This window comes from Apteryx mantelli, chromosome 16 (assembly GCF_036417845.1).
Source record: "Apteryx mantelli isolate bAptMan1 chromosome 16, bAptMan1.hap1, whole genome shotgun sequence".
Classification (NCBI taxonomy): Eukaryota; Metazoa; Chordata; class Aves; order Apterygiformes; family Apterygidae; genus Apteryx; species Apteryx mantelli.
Genome location: NC_089993.1, coordinates 13342043 through 13369814, shown reverse-complemented (window position 1 = coordinate 13369814; position 27772 = coordinate 13342043). Strand labels below are relative to the sequence as shown.

The 27772-nt window shown below is 37.6% G+C and overlaps 1 protein-coding gene across 2 annotated transcripts in view; it reads right to left on the bottom strand.

Moving 5' to 3' along the window:
• Nucleotides 1–1374: 1374 nt before the first annotated feature.
• The window catches only part of CYTH3 (cytohesin 3), a 49345-nt gene continuing 22947 nt past the window's right edge, over nucleotides 1375–27772 (bottom strand). The window contains exons 2-13 of one of the 2 annotated variants that reach the window (XM_067306310.1): nucleotides 23063–23145; nucleotides 22340–22404; nucleotides 21848–21914; nucleotides 17499–17617; nucleotides 14426–14506; nucleotides 12323–12435; nucleotides 10222–10370; nucleotides 9317–9428; nucleotides 2600–2676; nucleotides 2443–2514; nucleotides 2157–2311; nucleotides 1375–1509 (exon numbers count right to left, since the gene is read on the bottom strand). In XM_067306310.1, the coding sequence (XP_067162411.1) occupies nucleotides 1437–1509; nucleotides 2157–2311; nucleotides 2443–2514; nucleotides 2600–2676; nucleotides 9317–9428; nucleotides 10222–10370; nucleotides 12323–12435; nucleotides 14426–14506; nucleotides 17499–17617; nucleotides 21848–21914; nucleotides 22340–22404; nucleotides 23063–23145 (1166 nt within the window). In that variant the 3' untranslated portion in view covers nucleotides 1375–1436. Of the gene's footprint in view, nucleotides 1510–2156; nucleotides 2312–2442; nucleotides 2515–2599; nucleotides 2677–9316; nucleotides 9429–10221; nucleotides 10371–12322; nucleotides 12436–14425; nucleotides 14507–17498; nucleotides 17618–21847; nucleotides 21915–22339; nucleotides 22405–23062; nucleotides 23180–27772 lie in introns of those variants that run through there. The other variant, XM_013950941.2, reaches the window with a different exon arrangement.

The window sequence follows — 27772 nt, the reverse complement described above, 5'->3', positions numbered from 1 at the left end:
AGAAGCGGTAGGGTCCAAAAAAAGTCTGCCCCCCAATTCCACAGTGGGGGGGGGGGTTGCCTTAATAGTAGAAGTATTTATGTGCACTATTAATAGAAGAGTGTTGCAGTAAAATCTGTCACAGCAGTAGCTTGCATGTGTTACTGAAAGACTATCAGAGTAGGGCCACAGAAAGACATCCGACAATTTACAACAGAGAATGGCAGGGGAAAAGTATAGTTGCACCAGGTAATTGTGTAAGACTTTGTTCTTAAAGTAAAAATAAGGATGTCCATGCAGTTTTTCAATTTCAACTACTGAGGCACAGATCCGAAAAATCGCCTTTAAGAATATAATGAAAATAGTGAACTTTTCTGTACGTCCGTAGTTTGTTCCCAAGCAAAGGAATGACTCCTGCTTGCTTAACTAGGGCTGTATTTAACAGAAAGATTACACCTTCTTCACCTCGCTTTTTAAAAGTTAAACGCATATGGAATTTGGGGGAATTTTTTCACATGCAAAACCTAGACCCTTATAACCAATGCAAGCCCTGTTATCTTATTCTTTTAGTAGTAACTTAATGTTAATTAAATTATAACATAACCAAAAAATAAGAAGGATGTTATTATATAAAAAGCAGATTAAACCAGTCATTAAATCTTACTGCTTATTGTGAGTGCATGAGTAGACAGGAATGAGTTTTAGCCTACTGGCAAGTATTAAACCACATCTGTATCCACTGTCGTGTCTACAGACTCAAGCCTTTGCTGTTGGCAGCCGCGTATTTTTCAGTGCAGATCAAGCAAACCCTTTGGCACAACTAGTTAACAGTGTAGCTGCCAGTTTACCATTGAGTTGCATTTCTGAAGAAGAAAAGCTATTTCCATATAAGATAGGAGAGAGAATGCTAAGTGAAAGCTTCACTCAGCTGTTCATTTACTGCAAAACACACAAGATTTGTAAGCTCACATTAATATCTTGGGTTTTTTGCTTACAGAAAAAGTAAGTGCTAGATAGTTCTGTACTCAACTTCTTAGTGCTGCATTTTAGCGAGAGATAAAAGTACTTATAATCACTTCTCCTTTATAGGCAATGTGCTCAAGGAAGAGGTATAGGATATTTTACTGTTAGCCTGAAATTTCTTCCCTTTTCTCTAACCCAAGGACAGTGGAGTTGTAACTAATACAGTGAAAACAAGGTTTCCATGTTTTCAATTGAATTAAGTCCCAACAAAATTATCCTCTGGGATTTGAAGCTTACTTCAAACTATATGCCAATAACTATTTACCCTGATGAGGTAAAGGTCTGAAAGGTCTTGCCAAGTTTTTATGTTGTAGTAAAGTGTGTGTATATACAATTTACAATAATTGTCATTTAGTTTATCCAATTTTTACTTTATCACTCAGCTGTATGCTCATTTCTAGGCTGAGGCAGGTATACGAGTTGCTGATCAAGTTCTATTTCTTATTTGCAATTCTTCGTTTCCTTGTTGCCAGCATATCATAGAAGGGATCCCTGCTGATACTTGCTCTAGAAGAGAGAAAGGGAGTCATCAGTTTGCTTAACAAATATCTGGTTTTGAAAACTAGAACCATTTTGTTCTCCTTTCCTTCTGGATGACTCCAAACTTTTAACGGGGTAATGGATTGTTGAGCTGTAAGCATCAGAAGCATTTCTTTAACATGATAGTTGCTCAGCTGTGGTTTGTAACAGTTCCGTATATTCACCTTGAACATTATTTATCCCTTTAAGGGTGGGTTTGCCCTTACATAACTTACAAGATAAAGTCAAGCTGTGAAAGCTCAAAGCTGCACTATGAACATACTAAAGATAAATGTCACTGAAGTTAATAATTAAGTTAAGTAATAATTAGTCTAATAAAATTAAGGTTAAAGGTGATTCACACAAGGCTTTAACACTTGTTAAAAAAAACAACAAAAAAACCCCCACATTCGCCTCATTTGAGTTGGTAGCACTGTTTCCTTCGGACCAGATACTAACAGGAGATCTATTAAATCTTGATCCGACTGCCCTGTGCAGCTTGTCATCAATCCCAAGAATAGGGCATTGCCACATCAAAATTGTTCAAACAAGTTACAACACAAATTTTTTTAATATCCTATCCAGAAAGAAGTTTACACTTCATTTTTGAAAGACATTTAAGACTCTGAACTCACTTGATAGATTTAATCCACTCTTCCTTTTCTTCTGGGGTTGGAGCAGATATCCTATATACTACATGGTTGCCTTCTACCACTCTACCATCAGCTTCAGTTTTACAGGCTTTAATTACTTGACCTTTATGACTGGGGTTATAGAGCTCAAAGCAGTTCTGGAAGGTAGAAATTAAGAAATGAATCAAAAAATTTGACAAATATTTTCATTCAACACTAAATCTAAGTTCCATATGGTTTACTAGTTATATTCATATAAAAAAAGATGATGATGATCAAAATATCTTACTGGTTTTCGAGGGTCTTCAACTTCTCTTATACTAAGATTTTCCAAAGGAATAATTCCTCTAGGTTCCTTGTCCTAAAAATAAATAAATAAATAAATCACATTATTTGTAATCAAGGAATTTAAATGACTAGTAAAGTTCACTGTTGTATATACTCACTGTTGTGTATTCAAAATAATAGAGGCAATTATCAGTCAGAATAAACCATCTTCGTTTCCACGTTTTTACTCTTCCCCCTATAATTAAAAGGTATTGCTTAGTTATATGTGTGTTGCTGTCAAGGCTTCACAAATGGGCAAGAAAGTAATTTAGTTGTGCTGTTTTTTCAACATACGGCTTAAGAACTGAATTGCAAATGGATCAGGCACAGAGGAGCTGAGATTTAAGGAATATGTTCCTGTAACTCTTCTTGTACCAAGATCAAACTCCTGAGACAACATTAACTATGGTGGTGCTGACCAACCACAAAACTTTTATGCTCTGAAACTGTAAATGTCTTCTCTCTTACCAGTTCACTTGAATGCAACAGTTTCTTAAGTCAGATCTGTTCCCTGTGTCTAAGCGGTCTCATCTGTTCACTGCATCAAAAATATTAGTATTTACATAGCCACCAGCAACGCAGTCAGTGCTGCTATGGGAAAGGGAGGTGGATCACCACCAAAACTGTTAACTGGGTCCCAACAGCAGGACCAACCCTGTCCACAGTCGGTCCGGTACAAGGAAGTGGTCCGTCAATATAATTAAAGGCATTTTATGACCTTCCTTTCATTCCAGTGGTGACCATACGTGTCATTAAGAACCTATCCCCAATTTCAGATTTAAGGCCAAGTGCATAAGATACTTAACAGACATTATTACTTGAAAGCAGAACAACTCTGATGCTTCATCAGTAAGGAGCAAATTAGAAATCCCTAAGCCAAAATGCATCATTTTTTGTCACTTTTCATAATTTAGTATTTTTAAAACATTTTCTCTTTATGGGATAATCCATCACTGAGTACATCTGAGAACAGAAATATCTGCTGGTCCAAAAATGCCAGTTTTTCCTGCGTTAACAGTTTAGAAAACAGAAAAACCACAGAGCCCCTCATTCTTACAACTGTTAAGGTCACACTGGAGGAAACTGTTCCTTTTAGAAACACCCGTTATTGTCTCAGCCTTTTAGCTATTGTTCTGCAGGGCATTAGAGTGCCTCTAATCTTTCACAATTATATTATTTTTAAAACTCATTTCCAGGAAAGACGGAAAGACAAGTGTAGATAAAGAATTCATGCTATTAATATAGGAGTTACATGATTTCAGGATTAGGTCACCACCTGTGCATCATCCATTCAGTAGTGATTCAATCTCATTAATCCAATGTCTCAAAAGACTTGATCGTTATTGAACACTCTGGTATAAAAGGAGTGCCGTTAATATACACAAGACCTCCAAATCAAAGTCACATAACCAGATCTAAAACATAATCACAGTGGGGGTTTTTTGTTTTGTTTTGTTTTTATCTTTCTGCTTTACTTGAGATAGCTGGGGTTTTGCTTAATACAGAAATACAAACCATATTAAGTTAAAGAACAATTCTCAGAACATCATAAAGCTTGGACCACTATGTGTTTGCATTATAGACCAAGTCCTTTTGCATGTTACATCTTCCTTTAGTTTGGTTTTATGACCTACATGATAACGCAGGGCTAACACACATGTTCAATGTACTCAAATTTTACACTTCCACTACGCACACGCTCATCTTAAGAAAAATTTACCCTGCAAGCAGGCGTGGTGAAGGAAGAGGAGAAGGCAAAGGAGTGCAAGATGCAGAAGCCATGACAGAATGAAGGGTTGAGTGAACTGCAAACAGTGAGGGAAGAACCGGTGGCGTTTTAGTATAAGCACTGTGACAGATAGTAATATAGCAGTGTAGATAATAAAACATTCAAATTTGCACATAAGTCACTAGAAAAATTCCCACCAAGCTGACTGAAAGCTGGTTCAGTTATCAGGGGAGGGATCGTGCTAGGAATGGAAAAGCCAATAAACTTTAGCTTGACTCACTTCTGGATCAAAGAATAAGCAGCAGTCAAGTCAAGACGACTGCCAGGGCAGCTCTGCCTTCCTATCACATTAACGTGACATATCTTTCATATAATGCAATATTCATTGCAATGATTTTAAATCATGGTCTGCCCTATAAGACTTTCTGTATGTTTGTTTTAAAGGCTAACTGGTAACACCAACTAACATTAAATTTCATGGCTTGTCCCGTTCTAGACAAGCCAGTAGGAGAGAGGATGATATGGCAAAATGAGCAGAAGAATATTAAGCTTCAGGAAAAACAAATAGGCAAATTGGTTACTATTGCAGAAGCAGCTTAAACTGAAGAAATATTTCATAAACTATTATATCATGGTGAAATACAATAAAAATCAGGTAAGAACCGTATATTTAAAAGAAGACCTGCTTGTAATTTAAGGCAGAAACAACGGACTTAAACACACAACTCCTAGAACAGTTTGAAACACCAACTGGTAAATGATAGTGGAGTTTGTTGAAAATTTTCTGGTAACATCCCCTCTTTGGAAAAAGCAGATTTCTCAAGCCCGAAACCTTTTTGTAATCGTGCTGCAGTTTTGACAAAGCTTTTGTCATGAAACATCTCCCAGCTCCAGGATAGGTTTGATGCTGAAGCCAGAAAGAAGGTTAAATATCTCTGATGATATCCCTGATGATATTCCTCTCCCTGCTCCCTTCTCCCCAGAACAGCCCATAGCTTGCTGGGTTATGGCACGCACATGAGTTACGGAGACAGACCTTCCAGTCCCTGTTGCACCAAGCTATGAATTACTCTTACAGAGAAAAAATAAAAAAGCAGTGAGATAGGAGGGTTTTTTTGGCATGATAAGGAATTTTCTCATACATAAATCTCTATGCTCCCACCCCAATACACACATTACTTAGTTGCAGCTGTCAACAGCACAGAAACTCTAATAAAGCTTAAAAGGTGTCCTGGACTCAGCAAGCTTGCAGGGGTCAACAGCACCTACCACATAACGTGCGCTTAATACGCCTGGACAACGGGTTACAAACCAAGAAGCTGCCTGACAAGACTTCGTGGGCCAGAAACACTGCATTTAAGATTAATGGCTAAGACCCAGCGATAGCAAAACACTCTTTTCCTTGGCAGAGAACGCTGTAGGATCACAAACAGCGACAAAGGGTTTGGAACCGGGCTCCATATCCTATTCCAGCTGTCGGTCTTTTAAAGATTAACATTTAAAGGAATTAAGTTATCGGAAGAGGATCAGGAAAAGTCAGAATATGAACCCACACGTGTTTACAGAAATGAAGAGAGATGTACATGATGTACTTCTCATAATCCAGCTAATTAATTAAAATGAAAGGACATCTCAATAAAATACAGAAGCATAACATTGGTAGATGAAAATACAAAGAAACTATAAGGAAAAGTCGCAAAAAGGGAAAACATAGAAAGGGCACTATAAATCCTCTTCACCTATGTAGCCCAATTATAGGAACTTTTTTCCAACTCTTGACAAAGTACAAACTAGAGCACAAAGTAAAAGAAAGCCTTATTAAAGGAAAAAAAGAACTGGAAAGGACTAAAGTAAAAAGGATCTTAAAACTAGCAAGGCAGCTAGGAAGCAAAAGGTAGACAATCCTACCCAAATCTGAAGATTCATAGTAAAGTTTTAGAAGAACAGGGAAAAAAATGAGGAGAGATACATCAAGAATACTTTCTCTTCTCAGTTCCTTTAGATACCACTGGGTGGAACGACTCAAACCGCACACATGTGAGGTTAGAATGGATGATTAGATCAAAGTTTAGGTTTCTTTGCAAGAGAAGTTTGTCTCAACTGCAGCATTAACTGCTTCAAGCTAGAACAGCATCAGCTACTGAGAGACCTAAAGGGGCACAGGAAAGCACGGGTCAGGCTCCTGATCGTTGACCACTGTTCTTTTGTCCCACATCAGGGAGAAGAAACGACGTCCTCTCAAGGACCGCTGCCCTGGAACAAGCACCACTGCGAGAACCGGCCTGGAGGTGAATCTCCAAGCTCAGAGCAACCACCTGACTGGCAGAAAAAAAAATTACCACAATCATGTGTCTCGCTTGAATCATTTCCTCTCCAGTTCAGTAGAACAGTGTCACTGTTTCCCTCCAACTAGAAGGAAATATTACACAAAACCAAGGCATTTGCCAAAAGAAGCTGTTTTAGACAAGGAAATGCCTCCCTCTGCAGAATGATTGTTTCTGAGGCATTAGGACATGGAGCACTTAGTCCAAAACATCAGTCCTTAAGGTGGTTGGTAGGAAATGTTATGGTACCAACACCACTCATAATTACGATGCAGAAAAAGCCAAAAGCTAGTAACGTCTGGAGCCGATGTAAATGAGGATTCATTAGCTGTCAGCAGCCTTAATTTTTTTACTTACAGCATTCATTTTCATTAGACCATGCTTTAAAAGATGTAAAACTGAATGTTAATTCAGGTTTACTGAGATAAAGACATCTATAAAAATGCATTAACTAAATCTAGATAGATAAAACCAGAATTTTTGTATGGCTGCCAATTTTGGCACTGGGGCTTTGCAGGCCTGACTTGCATGAAGTTCCCTCTGAAAGATTCAAAGCAGCAAACTTCACAAAAGCAAGCTTTTTGCACCCACTGGTCTTCCAACGCCTGTTGATAGATGGGAAAGTCTTTAGGACAGGTGAATTTTACAATATATGAAAGTTCCACAATATTGAAAGAGTCCAGCCCATAGAGTAATCAATGAAGTGAGCAGTAATACAAAATAGAGGGGCACAGGAAGCAAAGGGAAGAGATGACTATAAGAAACACCAAATAAAAAATACTGTCTTGAAATATTCAGGGTTGAGTGGTTGTTTTAGTCATATTTATAGTTATATATAAAACTTTCTATTTCAACATTCAGGCAAGTATTAACACAACTGATCACTTAAACTCTTATGCAGGAATAGAAACTCCTTAGCTTTTCAACAATACTGGAACTTTTAATATCCACATCTTCCTGAACTTGAAGAAAGCCCCGCCAATTTCAGCATAATTGTTTCCCAACAGAAAGGCTGTACTGCCGAGAACAACGTGGACTGAGACAGCACTCTCTAACATACTAATATATAGCTTAAGCCTCCTAGCAACTGGGAAACTCAAGGGAGGGAAAAGAAAGAACAACAACAAAAAAAAAATCACCAGGTTTATTTCTGGTCATTGCATCTAAACTGGCAAAACATATTTGTCTGTACCAGTCTGCGTCTACTAAGAAAACTCAGTCCCCAAGGCAGAGCAGCTTCGTGTATTTGCAGCCTGATACACAGGAGGACTCCGGCCACGTTGCGCTTCCTTATTGCAACACCCTTACGCTGTGGGAGTTTCGTGGGCAACACCGGGCACTTTCGTGCGTGCTTTTCCTGTTGCGTTTTCAGTGTAATGTCTCCTTTATACTGTATGCAATCAAAGATCGCTTTTATTGACCTCATATGCCAGAGAGGAAGGGCAAAGTTCCTGCTACTTTACACATTGAAGTTGCCAACAACTGGCTCTAATGGAGCGTGTACTGGCGTTTTATATAAAAGAGGTTTACTTCTTTGAAAAACAAAGGTTATTGTAAAATTTCAGAGACTGTTTTATATAGTAAAAAAAGCCAGCCAACTGTAAAGGCGTCTGTATGTAAATGAAGGTAGAATATCTAGCATCTTGCAGTGCCAGAAGACTGTAAATACCAAAGCTTCCTGCAACCCTAAACTCAGTGCTCATTTTAGATTCAATTAAAATAAGCTAAATACATATTTTAAAAAGGAAAACAAGAAAAAGAGTGACTTTAATATATGCAAAGTTCAACTGTAATCAGTCTTTCAACTTTCTAACAAATTTTACATACAAGCATCAAAATATGCTCCAGAACGTCATTACAAGAATAAGACAACTGTTTTATTCTCAGCAGAAATTACTCTCCCCTTGTTATGTTCTTCAATGAATGTGAAAAGTATGCTGACAAATCACCTTTATTTTTCTGTTCTACAAGTAAACATTTTCTTCTTTTGCAGAAAACACTTGCATGTGAGTTAGAGTGACAGGCCAGTCTTTTGTAGACAGGGTACCACTGATGATACTGTTAGTGACGCTGAGTGAAAAAGTAAAATGCTACAATAAATTTGATTTGTAAAAAAAGCAAAAGAAAAAGAAAACAGGAGGAAGGAGGAAGAAAATAAAAGAATGAGCAACAGAACAAGAGGGGACTGGAAAGCAATCAGATACGTACCTCCTAATGCAGAATAAGCAGAGACAGCCAGTCACAGAACAGAAAGGTGATAGGTCATAGGCCATAAGGAAAACAAGAAGGCACATTTAAACCACTCATTAAAAAATCATAGCCAAAACCAAACCAAGAGAAACTCACAAATAATATGGAAAAATAAAGACATACAAAAATAACTACTTGAACAGAAATCCTTTTTTGTATACAGAAAACTGAGTTGAAATATCATACAGTTTTCTGCAATGACTTTATGGGGACTTAGTTGTTATTTATCTGTCACAGCATGTGGTAAATACCGCACGGAGTTTTCTTTCTGTTGCTGAGTATTCGTTTTCTCAAGTATCAGAAATAAAACTCCGCTTCAAAGTTTGTAACAAGATAGCTAATTTGGAGACGTAACATAAGAAGCAACTACCTACAGTTGTGAAAGAAATTACTTATTATTAGTTTGTACATTTAAAAATATAAATTACAAGGTTAATCCTATTAGATTCACAACAAAGGAGTCAGACAGGGAAGCAGCGTACTCGCTACAAATGAACAAAGCATACAGCAGCAAAACTGCCCTTGTAACTAACCTAATTTCAGCAGCCAACCTTCTCTATCCGGATTAAAAAATGTATGCGTTAGATCATTTCCATCATCTTCTGGAATTTTAAACGGCTCATTCTTAATACTTTCATATAAATTCTAGAAGAATAAAAAAAAGAGGAAAAAGACCTCATTAATAAGTGTTCATCAGCAAGGCATCCTGGATATCCTACTGCTTCTCAGATGGTTTATGTAAAAAGCATAGGAAATATTGTCCATAAAATTTTGGACCATCCCTTCCCAATAATTGTTTACTATTCTGAGTAAGTTTACTTTTAAATTATTTTATCTATAAACAAGTGTCTCTTTACAGTTTTTATATGCACTTCTCAGCAAAGACATCTTTCTCCAAGTCTGGTGTTCAGTATTTCAGAGGTTTCAGCTTCTCACACAGTTCTCAATTAGTACAAGTGTTGGCAAATGAATCTGGGTTCTTGGAAAATACTTTAGACCATCAGTGTTATAGATAGATATATTATAGAGAGAGATAAATATTTTTATTGATATTTCAAGGGACAGGAGAAGAACTTCCACAAATTCATGGAAGAGAAAGAAATGTAATCATGAAACACAATGATTTCTACTATTTTTTTCCTGCTTTCTCTAACTTATCCAGAAATACTATTTTTTTCATAAGAAGCCAGTTCCATGAGAATTTTGCCATAAGCAAAATTAAGAGATATATAGACTCTCCTCTGATCAGTGTAAGACTGAATAAGGAGAGAATTAAATCAAAGAAGCTGCAAATATCACAAAGTGCTTCTTTCAGTTATTCGGATGGTTATTCATGCTAGAAAATGATCTTACTTCCCTTGACAAATCGGTCTGAGAACTGTTAAACATGCTTCTAAGTTTCCCACTAATGCCTTTTTTTTTCCCCAATCCAACTTACCCGTAGCAACTCTTCTGGAAGGTCTCCACCTTCATTAATTCCACGATTCATAGAAATAAATCTCTCTACTGTTGGTTTATCTCTTACATTGTGGTTGTGCAGACTGGTATTTAGCATAATGATCGCAAATGATAGCACATAGCACGTATCTGAAACAAGATTGGAAAAGAATCATTAAAAGAAGGTTTATCCTTCTGTGTACTGTGGTACTGCAGAAACCAGTAAAACAAATATGTAGCTCATCCTGACTGATAAAGAGAGAGAGACAGGTAATCAAAAAACCCCAAATGTTATACATGAAAGCAAAGCCTCAAATGTTTCTCTGAACTGTAGATATAAGTCTAAGAAGAAAAAATATCTAACAATCCAAATTAAAAGCCAGCGGGAAAACCAATACAAAAAGAAAACCCCCAAAGCTTTTTAAACTCTCAAATAATTGCTATTGCTCTGAATCAACACTTCGCTTGAAATGCTGAAATGTTCTTGGCCAAAATTTAAGAGAGCTGTCATTTATGTTTTCTACACACAGACATTCTACCTAGATCCTATAACAAACCTGGTAGATCCTATAATAGACTCGGACAGTTAGACTCCTACTCAAAACACCTCAAAAGCTTTATCAGAATCATCCAGAGAAAGAAGAGTCTCTTCAAAATAGTATCTGAACTGCATTTAAAAAGACAGAAAATGACATTGGCTTATAACCTCTTGGACTACACGAGGTGGCTAGCTGGTTAATACCAAAGGATGACAAAAGATCTTCTCATGCCTCTTGCTACGGTTTGGTAGATTCTCCCAGAATTGAGAATTCAAGTACAAGACCCTGGGTAAGAGAAAGCAGGATAAAAATCTCTGTACTATGTAGGGGGAAAATGTGTTTGCAACTTCAGCATTTTGTTTTCAATAATTATTCTCCTTTCCAGCTGTGGCAGATCTGTTTTATGTTATCCTTTTCTTGGCCTATTTGTTCCTCTAATTAAAGCGATCAACAGTAAGCTATGTATGTATATAACCAAGCAGACCAACAAGCTTCAACTCATCTGAATTAGGAGCTTTAATAACATTAAAGGTGTCAGTTTGATTACTAATCACTGCAGAGCACCGCTTACAGCTGACATCTTAAAAGTATCCTATGCTACAACATTCTATGCAGTATCACAAAGTTTTATTTGCTTTTTATGACCTGGGTAATTTTAAAACAAGTAATTCAATGGAAAACTGAGGTGCATTTCTAACTGAGATAATTTACTTCTGAGCAGAGCACTAAAGAGAAAGGATAGTCCGCGTAAAAAAAATGGATGACTTTCTAGGTAATATACTACAGTCACATATTAACTGGATTTGATGCAGAGATAATCACATGTAAAGTGCTTATGACTGACAGAAGTGTCTTCCCAACCTTTTGGTCCCTTCCACCTGTAAGCCCAAGTCTATGTACTATTAAGTATCTTCAAACAAACCTTCCTCCAGGTTGCTCCACCAAGGCTGCTGGTCCGCAGGCCTGTTTTAAAGGATTCATGTCGCCTGTCTGGTTATTTTTCCCGACTTTCCCAGTTTGCCCAACATCAACCATTTACTACTTTTGGTTTGCTTTCCCTTTTATATTTCTTAAGGCAGACGTAACAGACAATATTCTGAAAAATGTCAAAGGGTCAAGATCTTCTGGGGCCACCACTGGAACTGCTCCTTAGAAATATCCCATGTTACTGGGATGTAGCAAGATGTCTAATGCTAGAATCTTACTTTTCCAAATTCTAGCCAAAAATCTACAGTGATATTTCTCAGATGTGTTTTACGCACCAGTTGGCTTAGATATATATTAAAGTTTAACAAAAATGGAAAGGCATTCTGAACATAAACTTGCACCTCCTGAAAAATAAAGTGTAGGATTAGACAGTTGCATTTTCTCACTTCTTAGAAATTTCTTATTTCTCATTTCACACATTTTATCCTGAACTTCCAAAATGGTCTTCATCTCCTTGCACCAGATAAAAGACATATGATCTGACAATAAATAAATAAATAAATAAAATTTATATATATATATATATATATATATATAAATAAAAATCAAGAACTGCTGCTGCTTTTTGTGACTAACCTGTAGACTGAAAGACTCCTGGGTTACAAAGACAGTAGCGTGAAGCAAAAGCTTCCATCATACGATCAATTTTTTGAGCCTCCCCTGGGAGCCTGAAGCTCCACAGAAACTGCCTACAGAAGGGAAGAATAATTGTTAGACTCATTCCAATATTTATAGGTTAAGTATATATTGCTAATAATCAGAAACAGAAATCAACAATGTGTATATAAAATGTCTTAAAAATATGTTCTCAATCTCTCAACACACAAGTCAGAAGCTATTATAAAGCAACATGCACAGATGGCTAGCCCAGTAACTCAGCCAGCAACACTGCGTGCTATCAGGCAAGATAATATGGTCGTTCAAATTCAGAGGTTATCTCTTTCTTACCATATTAGAAAACAATCTTCTGTATGCATCCCATTTTTGTCAAGATAACGATATGGGGAAACAAACAATTCAATACTACCAGGGCTTCCTAGCTACTAGAAGTAACATACACTTTGCTAGAGTTTACTTACAATGTAAAAAGATAACATTACATAAAATAGTTTAGGTGGGGGATAGAAGCAAGGAAGATAAAAACAGTATTGGTACTTGAACTCCTCAAACATAAAAAAGGTGCTTTGAGAGAAGCTCTGCCTGTCTAGCACGTGTTCATCCTACACTAACTGTGCCCAGATCTTAAAAAGAAAGACCCATGGTATAATTTCAGTAATTTTCTAATATATGCAGAGGATTTATGCTCCTGTTTAGCAACATCAACTGAAAAGGGAGATTTTGCTCTCATAGGTTTTGCTTTCATAGGTGCATATAAGTACACTGGAATGCATACAGGACAAATGTCTTTACAAATCTCCTTTCTGGCACTCTGTGGAGCTAAAAAGCTGGAATGCTAGAATAAGCTAGAATCACTTATTCTTTTCTTTTTCAGCAAGAGAATTATGTAAATTAAAACAGAATCCAAAACAGCAAAGTTACATGCTCTGCCATGCAAAATAAGATCCCCATTTCTCTGCACAGGGGGTGCCAATAAAATAACCCTTTATTCCTGTCCTCATCAGTTTTCATTTTAGGACGCTACCAACTTGTCACAGGCCATCTTCTGTTTGTCTCTCTTACTTGCCTTGTGCGAGGTCCCAATCCAGAACAGGAATTTGGTAAGCTACCAAAATACAAACATTTAACAGTAGCGGCTGCTAAGGAAGAATAAAGTCAGACCTAACGTTAAAGTGGGTAAAGGAGGTAGGAACGCGAAGCATCCCAGGCAAGCTTGGGGAGCCGGAGGGAGAGGCCTCCCCAGCTCAAGCCTCAGGCAGCACAAGCTATCACCACCACATAGCTCCACCACAGCAAAGCTGTTCGACTCCACATCTCAAGGCACGGCACTGGAGACACAGGTCACACGAGCGCTTCCACCTAGCTGGTGTCAGGAGGGAGCCGCAAAGAAAGCAGCAGAACTTTCTAAACCTACTGAATTTGCTGGATTTATCATGGATTTCTACCAGGAGAAGAGGAGATGTCAAGGTCACTGTGCACTGCCATCCCAGAGAATCAAGTAAACTGTTCACTTAGCAAGGATAAAGGTATACTAAGATACCAAACTTTTTAGGTGAAAAGAGGGAAACTATGAGGAAAGCAGAAGGAAATTACTTGTTCCAAAGTTTACCTCTTTGCAACTGAACATAGTCACTGATCACAGCGAGCAGGACTTTTTTCTCTCAGAAGGAACAAGTTGAGGTGGGAAGAAAGGAGAAAAAAGATAGCAAAGAAAATGATTTGTTTGGCTTAGGGTTTCGTTGGTTTTTAACCTATCTCTACCTTAAGCTATAAAATGGATCTTCAAATATCCATGTTTGGCAAACACACTGAAGTGCCATGGCTACATTTTAGTTGTCTGTATTTGTCTGAAATAATTAGTTTTCACCTTTGAAGGCAGCATACATGAAAACAACTGGAAAAGGTTAAAACAGAGTTTTCTCTGCTATCTTGCACAGTAAAGCATATAATCATGCTGAGCTATAGATCAGCTTTATGATGAGTAAGTCAGCACAGTGACTCATATGAACGTGCAACATGATAAAGGCAGCTCAGGACAAAAAAAAGAAAGAATTTACCCACCTTAAGGCTTGTACGAGATTGAGATCAGCGAACTCATGGAGTTCAACAAAAGCCTGAAGAACTTTAATATTAAATTCATCTCTATGAAAGACAGAAATGGAAACAGACATAGGTTTTTTTGTTACTTCCATTTTTTTTTCCTGAGAACAAGCAAGCAAATACTCAATAATACTGATCAAATCAAATCCTCAGAAATATTTCACATATTTGAGGCTGCTTCTTCTTCTTCTTTTTTTTTTTTTTTTAACTTAATGCAAAAGTTTTGGACATTTTTGCAATGGGCATCATTACAATGAAAGTTTACTAACATCAGGGTATGTTTTGACTGGGCCTCCTCTCACCTATCTTTTAAATTGCTCTATAAAGCATGAGTCAAAGTACTCTTTGTCTGACACAAAGGTGTTTAAATGCAAAACCAGTATTTCAATATTAATGAACCCAAAATGATCTGGATGCAGACAGAATTCAGTCTGCACCATCAGTGAGTTCGTCTGCCATAAGCAGAAAAGGTTTATAATCCCCAGGGCGTGCTTTAAACACATCACCAAAACAGAATGCGGCGTATCAGCCTCCACCCAAGAACAGGCGGCTGCGCATCCGCCACAAATTATCTCCCGCGTTCCTGACTAACTGCGTGGGACCAGCCTGTGACCTCCACGGGGAAATGCTTCAAACCCAGCCATTCATTCATCAGGATGTCCCCATATTGCTTACAGAAAAAACACCTGAGCTCTGTCAAGTGAAAAGCAACTCTCATCAAATTTAGTAACGCACAGTTTAGTTGTGTGACTGTTTTTCAAGGCAGGGAAATAACCTACCGTAACAGCATAACTAACACAGCACTCAATAGGGGTACTTTGTTACTATAAACCAAATACTGATCTTGCTTACTTGTGCACAAAACTGCAGTAATTCGGAACAAATGTTAGCCTTACATTGTTATATGTTAGCCTCCAATTTTTGCTTTTTTAGGTTTTAATGTAGACTGGAATAATAGTGATACTTGTGCTGGGCACGGCTCCAAAGACTGAAGCCCAAATACCACGAAAGGTCTAGAAAGCCACTTATTTTTAAGTGAACAGTTATCCATGTCTGAAGAACTCTTTAATCTTTTATAAGATGCAATTCATCTTTTATTTATTGTACTTTTTTTTAGGTATTCTCTTGTTTCATTTTGCCATTCAGTTTTCCCAATTTACAGAGTGCTGTAATACTATATATTAATATAATCTAATAATTTAAAATATATCCATGCACACGCTTGAAAACCAAATTGCCCTGTCTCTTCAGCTGCACCCCTCCTTACTATTTCACGTTATTTTAATATGAAAAAAGTAGGCAAAAAAAATTATTTGCTTTTCCATTACTGTATTAATATTGCATCACTTATGAAAAAACAAGTAAAAACAATGGAAGTGACTAGATACATTGAAAAAAAGCTTCTTTTAAAATAAAAAATAATCTTAAATTACTTTTTTACTTCAACTGCTCCTTAAAATGAATACGCTGCTTCTGTCTTGTGGCAGAATAGCAGCAGTATGTTCATTTTCTCACTTCTCCCAAGATTTTATCACCCACTTGATAGATTTATAGGAAATTCCCAGATCGAATTTGCTATTCGGTGCTGGTCTCTCTATTTGCCTGTAGTTAAGTCTCGAAAAAAAATCAGGAAGACATCATTGAATTGTGTATTTATCAGTATACCTAATCAATATTACCAAAGGCTGCCCTGTATTTTCAGCTTACTTTTGAACTGATAAAAGGGAGATATTCACAATTTTGCTTTCAGAGCATGCATGAAGAGCACAGTGCTGTCCAGCTTGGAATGCAGAAGAACTAGCAAAAAAATTTTGAATTTTAAATGTGAATCTATAAATAATGACATGACTATTCATGATAACTCCAGTGGGAGTGGATGTATGATAAGACCTCTTTCTGCATGAATAAAAGGGTTTGAGGATTAGGGCTAGAAAAACTGGAATTATTTCAGAACACAATACCATGATATAATGCAGCTCTCAAAAATGAGCAGAGACAGCTCTGTTACAGTTTCATAATTATGAACATTAATATATAGCTATTTATAAGTAATTGTACAGTACTGTTAGCCCAAATATTCAAGAGAAACTTCATAATGCTTCCTATAAAAATTGCTGAAATGTCTACATATATGGTAGAGAAACTTTACAGTGAAAATATATTTTCAAAATATACATATTACAGTGAAATTTTTCATTAAATGTATCAATTTCAGGAGGAAATTGCTGTGCACAAATGAAGACCCTGATCCTGTAGGCAGATTATGGATGCCTCAAAATGGAGCTACCAGAACATATCACTACAGGAGTGGATCCTAAATGAGTCAACTTCTAAACCTCCACAACTGGCATCCGAACCTGAACATGTGCAAGCACGTACACACACATACTCCAGCCGCTCTTCGCTTTCTTCACTGTCTCCTTCCGCAGCGGTTTTCAAGATCAGTTCCCGAGCTGCGCAGCCACGGAAGTAAACTCGCAGGTTTATTGCACTAGCATTGATAAAGCCACGGTGCAGCTGCCCTGCGAGATGCCCGCTTACTGCCCGGGAAGCTTATGGGAAACGGGCGTGCAGGGAGGCCGACAACACCACCACCTGCTTACAACCACTGGCACAGTGCTACCAATTTTAATAAGTGATTTCTTTACTCTGGTTATCAGCAATTGTAAGGCATTCCTTGCCTGGACAGGGCATCAGGAGCTACCGGAAATGTTGTAATACAACTCTCAGACATTCCAAAAGCTTTTGGTATTAAATTCTTCACTATAGCCAAATTTAAGTGTATTTTCTCAAAACAGCAAGTTACCGTGAATTAAACAATAAATTATTCCACAATGCATCCATTTAAAACAAACAACCACCAAACAGAAACAAAACCTATCATAACAGGGTAGTAGTTTTACTTCCCAATATAGCTTTTCTAGATCTCTGAGTACTAGCCAGCTCCTGTAGCCTTTGAAGGGGAGGGTAACTTTCAAAAATCCCAAAGTGCATTTTGTAAACACAAAAACAAATTTTAAATAGTTTTATTTACCTTTCACCGAGGTAATCTCCAATTACCGTTTTATTTAATCCTTCTCCTTTATACAGGAATTGTGCTATGTCTTCTGCAGTGTTCTGCAGGAGGTCATTTTCTATCAGAAACTGTATTCCCTAGGAAGAGCAATTCCCAAGGAAAAGGAATGTTATGTTTTCTTCCACAAGCATTTATGTAAACATTGCTCATGACATTTGGCACAAATATATTGACACAGACATACATTTTGCATATTGTGAGTTAGATTAGTCTATAGATTTAAAAAAAGTAGTAAACAAAAGAATGTTTTCAGTTACACAAGCAATATTCCCTATTAATTTATAGATTAAAAAAGAATGCATTTTTAAGGCTAGAAGTACTACGTGGCAATTAAAATTTCTCAACTATAGAAATAACAAATATTATTTTAATTGAATAATGATTTCACATTGCTCTTTAGAGATAATGTGCAAGTTAGTCTGTTCACCCTATTGCACAAATGTGCGCTGAGCCATAATCTGTAAAATCTTATAATGAAGAGGTATACAGGAGTAACTTAATTACCTCCATGACACAAAATAAAGCATCTGTTCTAATTTGCAATCAGCAACCCACTACATCAAGCCCCTACTTGCAGTAGGAGTTGTGGCTGAAGATACTGAAACCGGTTTAAAGAGATGATGGTTACTGCTGACACCAGGATTGTCACTGACTTCTGGCTGCGCTTGAAGTGAGCTATTCGCCAAGGACTCTCCCCGAAACCAGTCGAGCTTTTGCCACGGAGCGTCTGCCCAAGCGAGGAGCAGAGGCTTCCCCGTCATTCAGCGGGTGTTTGATCAAGCCCCTGTAATCCTGCCCTGCCATGCATTACTGACCCTGCAGCTTGCACAGGCCAGGGATGCCCAGAGAACGTGCTGCAAAGCGCTAAAGAAAGGAGGCTAAGAGTTGTATTAAGGTTTAAAAAAGGATGGGAAGGATGGTATTCCAACACTCAGCAGGTCATGAACAGATGTCTGTCTTTTCTTCCACCCATACCCCAACAAAGGTGTTAATATTCCTGCTGATTCCACTGAAGTGTCAGCAGCATGCTAGCAAAAAGCAGCAATGGCAGCTAAAAGCAAACTTAATGTCTCGGATTCAGAATGTGCACAGAAAAGTTTAATAAATTATTCCAAATCTTTCCTACAAGAATGTTTGATAATTTTAGAAATAATACATTTTTCACTTCCTGCAAATGGAATACATTTATTTTTTATTTCATTCCAATTTTGAAAACTTTCATTATTTTTGGACAGAGCAAACACAAGGGCCCATAGTAACCCTCAAAAAAGTAATTATCCCTTCTGGTCGGTTCATTCTGTTGTTTTATAAATACCACCTGCCAGACAAAGAAGTCAGTTTTCTGACCTACTTTGGCAGAGAAAACAAACTGTGATGTTTCCAGTCTTGAAGCTTTAAAAAAAATCTAGAACACAATTTTCTCAAAACAATTTTATCATCACCTGAAAACTTATTTCAATGCCAGGCTGGCATTCTGACTCTCACAACCTAATACTCTTATAAGTCATTAAAGAACAGACATGAACTTGTTGCAAAGAAAATATCAGTTTTATCATGAAGTACAAATAGCTGAGCCTTCCTCAGAAATGATCACTTCAAAGTTTACTTCATAACTGAATACTTGCATCAAAAAATTCATTTGACAATGAAATGGAATTTTTTTTTCCAACAGTAAGTTATTCAAAAAGTTTTCTCAGCTCTATCAAGTGACAGAGAACCTTCCTTTCAACAGACATCAGAAACAGCAGTTGCAGGTTGCCTTGTTCAACACCTGGACCCTATTATTCATGTTTAACGTAAGCAGACTGACTAGAATCGTTTTTTCAAAGGTATAAAGATATATACAGGTTACTGAAAAAGATGATGGAAATGACTAGAATTATGGAAAACTAATTTCTTTGCACAGAAGCAGACACCTTAACATGCTACAAACTAAATTTATTTTTTCTTTATTTTTTTTCTCTCTCTTTTTTCCTCCTTAGGACATTAAGGAACCATAAGACAGACAGACAGGAAAAGGAAATTTGTCTGGGACAACAACTGTACTGTCTGGAATAAACAGTAAAATAGGCTAGCCAAAACCCCCTCTACTCCTACACTATCTTTTGACTCTGTGTAAATTTTTTCTGTAGACGGATATTAGATGGGAAATATCTGTGTCAGTATGACCTCCCACACAAAATACACGCTTACAGCAATATTTAATACTCATTAAAAATATTGCATACATTTTCTGAGAGTCAGTGCAGTGAAATCTGCTTTGAATTTCGTAGTTTTTACAGCAACTTAATTAGAAATTTTACCGTTGTTTAAATCCTGTCTTTATCATAGAGAATTCATTTCCAGACTGTACTGACTTCCAGTGCTGAGAGTTTCAAGTACAACTTCAGTTCCCTGCACAGGGATCCCTGAAGCATTTTACAGCCTTTGCCATTACAGCCCTTTCCACACCAGCTATTCAAATGCAAACAACTAGTTACCTGATGTTACATCGCATAACTACATTAAACACAGCTATTCTGAAGGAGGGGTTTTTTTGGAGGGGAGGAGTTATTGTTCTGCATCAGACATCAGAAAATTTAAAGGTCTTCAAATAAAATTGGTTAGAGCAATTAGCTCTGTATGTTCTTGCCAATAAGAACAAGTTAGATCTCTTTTGAATTATTTGTTTTTAAAGGATAGAATTTGGGGAATTCAGCACATGCATTGTTATCCCATTTCGTTCACATTCCTGACTATGGAGACCATCTTCTCTCCCAGTTAGGAAAGAAAAAATGTCCTTTTCACAATGACTCCAAGTTACTTCACTCAAACACCACTAGAAGGACATATATTTTAGCTGCCTGTAATTCAAAGTAGCAGTTGCTAACACAGAGATGATCCAGCTTTAGAGCAGCCAGCTATTGCAGGCCACCACTGTTTCACAGGCATCATTAAGGAATTACTACTGTAAGTCTATTTACCACATTTAAATTATGTTACAGCAGCAATGTGGCCACAGCATCTATTCATAGAAATAATTTCACCCACCAATAAAAACCAGCTAACATTGCAATGAAAGTATTTGACATCATTCTGTGATTTTACCACAAACTTCTATGAGGCAAAGGAGTTGGAGGAAACAACATAATATTAGGATATTTGAGGATATTCTGCCCTCAACAGAACCAAAGTCAGACAGTTGCCAAAATAGAAAGGAAAAATAGAAGACAGGGTCATTGGCTTAAAAAAAGTTCTATATGACAAAACACTTGAGTGTTTATGGTAATTTGAAAATAGCCCCCAAAAAACAGTCGACATTACTGTACTTGGAACATTACAGAAAAGCCACCAAAACACACCTGAATTCAATATGACTGGAAAGAAAACATGTCAAGAACTAACACAGAAAAATAAAGCTTTATTAAAAAATTTTGAGAGTTGTTAAAGATCCTTCAAAAATTCAAAATGGAATCCTCATGAAGACAACAGAAGGAAGTAAAACATAAAGCAAGAAAGCTCCAAAATGAAAAGTAAAGGTTAAAGGGGAAACCTAGGAAACAAAGTCAAATATATCAAACGAATACTTTTTTTTTTTTTTTAACACTATATCAGAGGGGAGTCTACAAGAGAATGAGCAGGTCATGGAATTCTCAAGGTAAAATTGCAATTAAGAAAAGAAAAGGTACTGCAGGGAAATGAACTACTTTACCTTTCGGCTAAATGCACAGTAGCCTTCTTGAAACTGATAACCAAGTACCCACCTGCAGGTGGGTACCAGTGGTATAGGTATGGATATATGCATGTGTGTACACATGTGTGTATATATAAGCATACAAATACACACACCTGCATTTTTCCACAAACAGAATTTAGATATGCAAATACAAAAGTCTATGTGAGAACAAATTAAAAAACATTATAGATATGTTGAAAGAACAAAAAAATAGGGGGCATACAATATCTATGGCCTAACTAGTAACCAAACTTCAAAATATTTTTATAATTACATTTTGCCTATCAACATAGAACACCTCTATCAGGTGTAAATAATCTTTCTGCAAGCTTGCTCGATATTTGATTGTTGATAAATATTTTCCATTATCAAAAAAAAAGTTTGCTTGAGTGAAAAAAGCATACATGACTGGCAAATGACTAAATGATTGTGCCTAATTTAACCCTCTGCTTAGTGTGTTAAAGGATAGACAAATAAGGCCTACGAATTTAACGCTACCAGAAATGTTTTCTTAAAGAAAACAGTCTGTATTTGCCATAAATCACATTAGTAGCAGGAAACTGAGTCCTGACAAGTAAAAAAAATACTCTACCTTCTTAGGATCCATGTTGAATTTCTTCCTTCCCATAGCTATTTGCTTATTTCTTTGTGTAGCTTTGCTACATATGGAGAAAAAGAAGGAAGAAACAAAAAGACTGTCAGTTGCTCTTATACAACACAGCAATTTCTGGATTAACCTCTTTTAACTTGTACTTTGGCTACTTTCGTAATTTCTGTTACGAAACAAGGACGTTTAGTTTTTACAAGGGGAAAAATATGTCACAATTTTAAATTATTTTAAGTGATCACAGCTTTAGAGAGCTGTATCATTATTAACAGAACAGTTGAAAGTATCACATTCTATCCAACGTATCATTTTCTATCCAAGGGAAAGACACACCTGAATGGGATAAGACCTTATAACAGACTGAAAAAAAGTGATCAAAGGTTTGTTTAATAAAATAAAGCTATTTTTATTTGCTGTTCCTAAAAGACCTGTTCCAACATCATACTGAAGCATACCCATACTGTTAGCATTACTTACCTTTCTTCTACGCTAGTCAGATTATCGATTTCTGTCATAACCTCAGCTATCTCAAATTTTAATCTCTGCCAAAAGAAGGAAGTAAAGTAAGTTAAACAACATTAAAGCACTTTTTGAAATCGGCTAGCATACATGAATATGATCAATTAGTTTGGGTTTGTTTGTTTGTTTTAATATTTACTAGTCATCTGAAGAAAAGCAGTGAATCTTATATCTTCCTTAGATTTTTAGCTTAAAGATTTTACAACTGAATCACTGTTAAACACATGGATCTTAATTCCCACTGTGTGCCCAGATCAGAACATCAAGACCAAGAATCCTCTTCCAAAAAGCTGCTTTCAGATTCTGTTCTGAATGTAGATTTTAAACTTATTATTCAACTGCTTACCTTCAATGTCACATTCTTTCATGAGTTTCAATACAAGATTTTTTTGCCCAGATTTCTCACTCACTGCTATCCTGTATACAAATCTACTGTACATGTTATTAATTACACAAATCAAGAATGTGTACATATGCACATGCTATATTCATAAATACAGATATTAGCATTTTTAAAAGCACATAAATCCTATTGATAATTAGTAAGATTTAGGTTAAGCCATTTAGATGTTCTGAAAACATTACTTGTAGTTCATAACTAGGTAGAGGGAAATGCTGCAGTGTACTGTAACTTAATCTACTGAAGCAGGCCTCTAGGATCTTTACAGATAAATCAATTACCTCAATATCATCAATCAGTTCTTTTTTCCTGCGACGAATATTTAAAAGTTCTTCCCTTTCTTCTATGGAGAGGTCATCAGGCACTGAAATACAGCAAAACGTGTAGTCTTTCAGCATTTGCAAACACACTTCGTAACAGAAAATTGGATTATGTCAATTAAGAAAAGCAAGTTTACGAGAAACTTCATGGCATTTTCTTAGCTGAGATTATTTGGGGGGGGGGAGGGAGAAGAATATCCAACTTATTGAAATTCTACTTTAGAAATCATAAGTTAGCCAGACATAAGAGAGCCAGACAATTTAAGGGAACCTGTTATCACACAATGGGTCATAAGATTTGGCTCTACAGTTAAATTGCCAAATTCATGTCTGGTATCATTCCAATTGTTTCAATAACAGACCAAAATTCTTCAGGTAAGTTAATTATGATTCAAAATACATTCACCTGACTATCTTTTCAGGAAAAAAAGCAAAGTTACATAAAACTCATTATGAAGATGTGTATCCTGGTGCTGATTTCAGGCGACAACATATTTTCAGGAGTACCCTTTTATGTGATTGCATTGTGCAGTAGATGCCTGTAAGTACAATACTACTAACGTCTTTAACAGCAATTACTTTCCATCAGTAGGACAGACATATTTATTCCTTACAAATAAACAAACAGTTGGAACCAGTTATTCAACACAGTATCTCACAAGCTTATATTTTTGTATAATATCATTTAAATAAGTCCGAAGTATTTAAGTCAATTTTAGATATCTTCTTGGCTATGCTAAAACAAATATGCTACCCTGTTGATAAAGAATACTTGCTACTGAAGATGCAAACGTATTTCTGTACAAGCTATGGCTGTAGCCCACCCTAGCAGCAGCCTCCGTATCCCATTGTCCGTATCTGACAAGCAGCAAACATGAAAAGTTGCTCCAAAAAAACCCTCAGCTTTTGCTGAGCAATTACATTTTCCCTGACAAGCAGCTTCCTAGCGCAGAGGCTACACTCGCTCACTTGCACAGCACTAGCACATCAACCAGAAATATTCACCTGCTTTCTTGGAAATTGCTCCATAATCATAGAACAGCTTTTCCTTCAAGATCAGATGAATGGAACAACTAAAATAATTAATAATTTAAGTGATTCTGTACCAATAGAAACATGCAGCAACTGTAGTCATTTGAAAAGGCCAAAGCTGTTTCTTTATCTCATGTGCATGTGTTTAGCAGCCTCTAGCAACAGGATCAGGAGCAAAGATTTAGGTTTTATGGGATTTTTTTTTAAGATGCATTTGAAACATATCCTCTGTTCAAATCTTAATAATGAAATATAATGATTCTTTCTGACATCTAGTGATTAGCCTCCTTTCCTTCGAGGAGTCTAAGCAAAATATAAAATCCAAATGGCAACACAGCTTGTCAGACACAAAGTAATTATGGCAGATGATCTAATTTAACTATTCCAGATACAAACATGATTACATTACTTCCAGCTTAGGAAATGATAAAGTCTTTTGTGAAAGAATACCAGACTTCACTACGCTTACCTGCTTTTTCCCTGCATCTCACCAGAACCCCACCCATTCCTAAGCATTTCTTTCATGCAAATACTAACAGATTCTTTTTGCAAAACTTACCAAATATATTTGCCTACACAAGACATCACAGCTTTGTCTTACACGTACACCCCAAGATTTTAAACCGACAAAACTCAAGAGATTTTATGACTATACACACACTATGTATATACAGATTCCCAAGACGCTCCAGTTGGTTAACTGAAAACTGACAACAAAATCTGAAGTCTGTTACCCAGTGCTGGTTATTAAAATGCCGAGCTGCGTATAATCAATCAGTCTCTTAGCTGGGAAGCGCACTCAAGTATCCCGAAAGCCCTTCTGCAGTATTAGATCGGCAGATGCAATCAGATTAGATTTCGCAGTATCGGTACCAGGAGGCGTTTGGGGCTTTTGTTTGTCTTTGGCGGTGGGGGTGGTTTTTAACTTTTTGTCACAGCGGACGTTTTGGCAAATCTCACCTTCATTCGCAATTGGAAATATTAATTAAAAGCTAAACAGACAATAATGTTTAAGTATTAGAGATTTAGAAATGGCAGCCGGTGCTCGGTTTTTACTTCGAATCAAGCTACAAACCGTGTGCACGAGCTGCTGCCACCAGCTCCCTGCGCAGCAGGACGCCGCTCACTGTCGCTGCGGCAGGAGCCCCTCGGGGCAGGTGTGGGACACCTCCAACAAGCCAAACTTCTCCCTGGACTCAACCCGAACGGTGCCACAGTAGTCTACGCTCCAGCTATCCACTGACAAAAAGAAATAAAACACTTCAGTCCTTCTCCTACAGCACCCGCAGACTCTCTCTTGGGTTTCCCCACTTCCTCTGATAGTTCACAGCAGCGACAGACACGCAACCCTCCGACACGATTACCGATACTGTCACGCAGAAAGCAGGCTCAAGGGAGCCGTAGTGCCGCTGGCGTTAGGAAGTCACGGCAAGGCTTTCCGTGCCAGGAGCAAGACGGGCACCGACCGCCAGAAAGCCGGTTCTAAAGCGAGCACCGGGACAGCGCCACGTCCACACGACAGCCTCAAGCCGCGCTCTCAACAGCAAAGCCAAAAACCGCTAACATCCCTCGACAGGAAGAGAGCGCCAGGGTACGACCGCGTAAGCGCTGGGGCAGAGCACCGGCAGAGTCGAGGTCTTGCTTGCCGCAGCCAGAGGGAACAGGCCGCTTCCCTGCAGGGCGGGCGGCTCCTGTCGTCGCCCCAAAACGGCCCGCGCCACACGACTGCGGGAGCGCGCCGCCCGCTCAGCCCCCTCCTTCCATCGCCGCCTCCCTTCTGCTCGCGCTCGCGAGGAAACTGGGCGATGGGCGAAGGAACCGCCGAAACCAGGTTCCCCCACGGCCCGCGGCTTCGGAGGCCGCAGGGCTCTGCTCCGGGAGCTGGGCAACCTCCGCCACCGCTACGGCCTCCCGCTGCCCCCATTCCCCTGCTCAAATACACACGCAACAGCAGTGTTTCTGCATTTCGGCGAAGGGTTTTGCAACATTGGCACTGTCAGGTAGTCTCACCTTACCTGGGAGGAAAGCAACAGTAGAAGATACTCAACTGCAGCTTAAAAAAATGACTTGTGCGAAAAGGGCACCATTAGTACTACTTTTTGCTCACAGGAATCCACTTCAATTATTCTTTGCTTTCCAGTGATCTCTAGTGACTCAAAAACACACAAGAAACGGAAAAAAACCCTACATCCTACTTCTAAATAAATGAAATGTTGCTTCAGTGATATTAGGCCTGCTGCAGAGTCATGGCAAGTCAGTCAGTCCGTCCGACGGCAGTTTGGGGTGCTGTCTGCAGCCCGCCATGCAGGGACCATAGCAAGAGCCAGAAATCATTTTCTGTGGAGAGGAAACCTGTGGAATTGCAGTGCTCAGGCATTCAGCAAAAATGGAACAGGCACTTGCAATATTTCCGGTTTAAAAAGTATTCATTTTACTTATTCAAAAAAACTTGAAAGCCACAATTGAGCTGTTTGATATGAAGGCTTATTTTACACCCACTGAAAGCAAATTTAAGATTGAATATGGCCAAAAATATAACAGCAGCACATTAAAACATTCTTACAGTCATAAGCAAACATTGCAGGTACATGACAGAAACGAACATCCACTCTGACAAGACTGCTTCCATTAAGCAGCTTTTCTGACTCTTCAGTAGCCAAAATAATTAAACTTTTTTAAACCTTGTGTCCATACAGCCCTTCATACAGAAATGCTCCTAGAGTGCATGTTACACATTTGTTCTGTAAGACAAGTTTTCTAGCTTCCCTCTCTGAGTCACTTCCAAGTGTTTTGTGGTTCACCAGCTACAACATGAAGTAGACAGGCTGGGAGGAGTTAGCGTGAACATTTAAATAATAAAAAAGAACAAAGATCCTCTGGATGGAAAAGTATTTTGGCAGAGTGAACAAGCTGTGGCTGCACCATGCTTTCATGATGTCTTCCAGTCTTTAAATAAAAACGTTTTATTTCTAATGTGACGCATTCATGTGACAAACCTTTTAGCTTACAGGGAAAGCGTTTCAGCTGCTGTTGAATAGGAAGTCAATTTAGTTACTGATCTTTTATTAAAGAGGAACAAAGTTACTGAAAGTACAAATTATATTCTTGGCCAAGTAGTAAAACAGAAGAACACACAACAGCATATATACATATATATTGCTACTACTAAAAGTTGCAGAAATTTGAATAGACATCTCCAGTTTGGTCCATCTTTGTTCAGTTACTGCAACTTATCTACATGCATTTAAATATATTTCTTCTAAACAAACATTTATTGGAATATGCACTTTTAATATAGGGTTTTGTTTTGTTTTTTTGTTTTTTACAGTAAATGGGTTACCAAAAAACTAAAGTACTTTGCCAGAGTAATTAGTGTTTTGTCCTGCAGTTGTGATGACACTTTCTTAAATAAATTTGCCACCACTGACAGCACAAGTACAGTATCCAAACAAGAACATTAACCAAAACCCCTTAAAGCTGATGAACACACAGTAAGTATCTATTTCTCTCTAAGTTCTACTAAAAAGCACTGGAATCAATTAGCTTCTTAGGTGCTGACATTTAAGGTATAGCAAAATTAAAAAAAAAAGGGTGGGGAACAAATTCAACTGCAGAACACAATGCTTTACATTCCTGTTT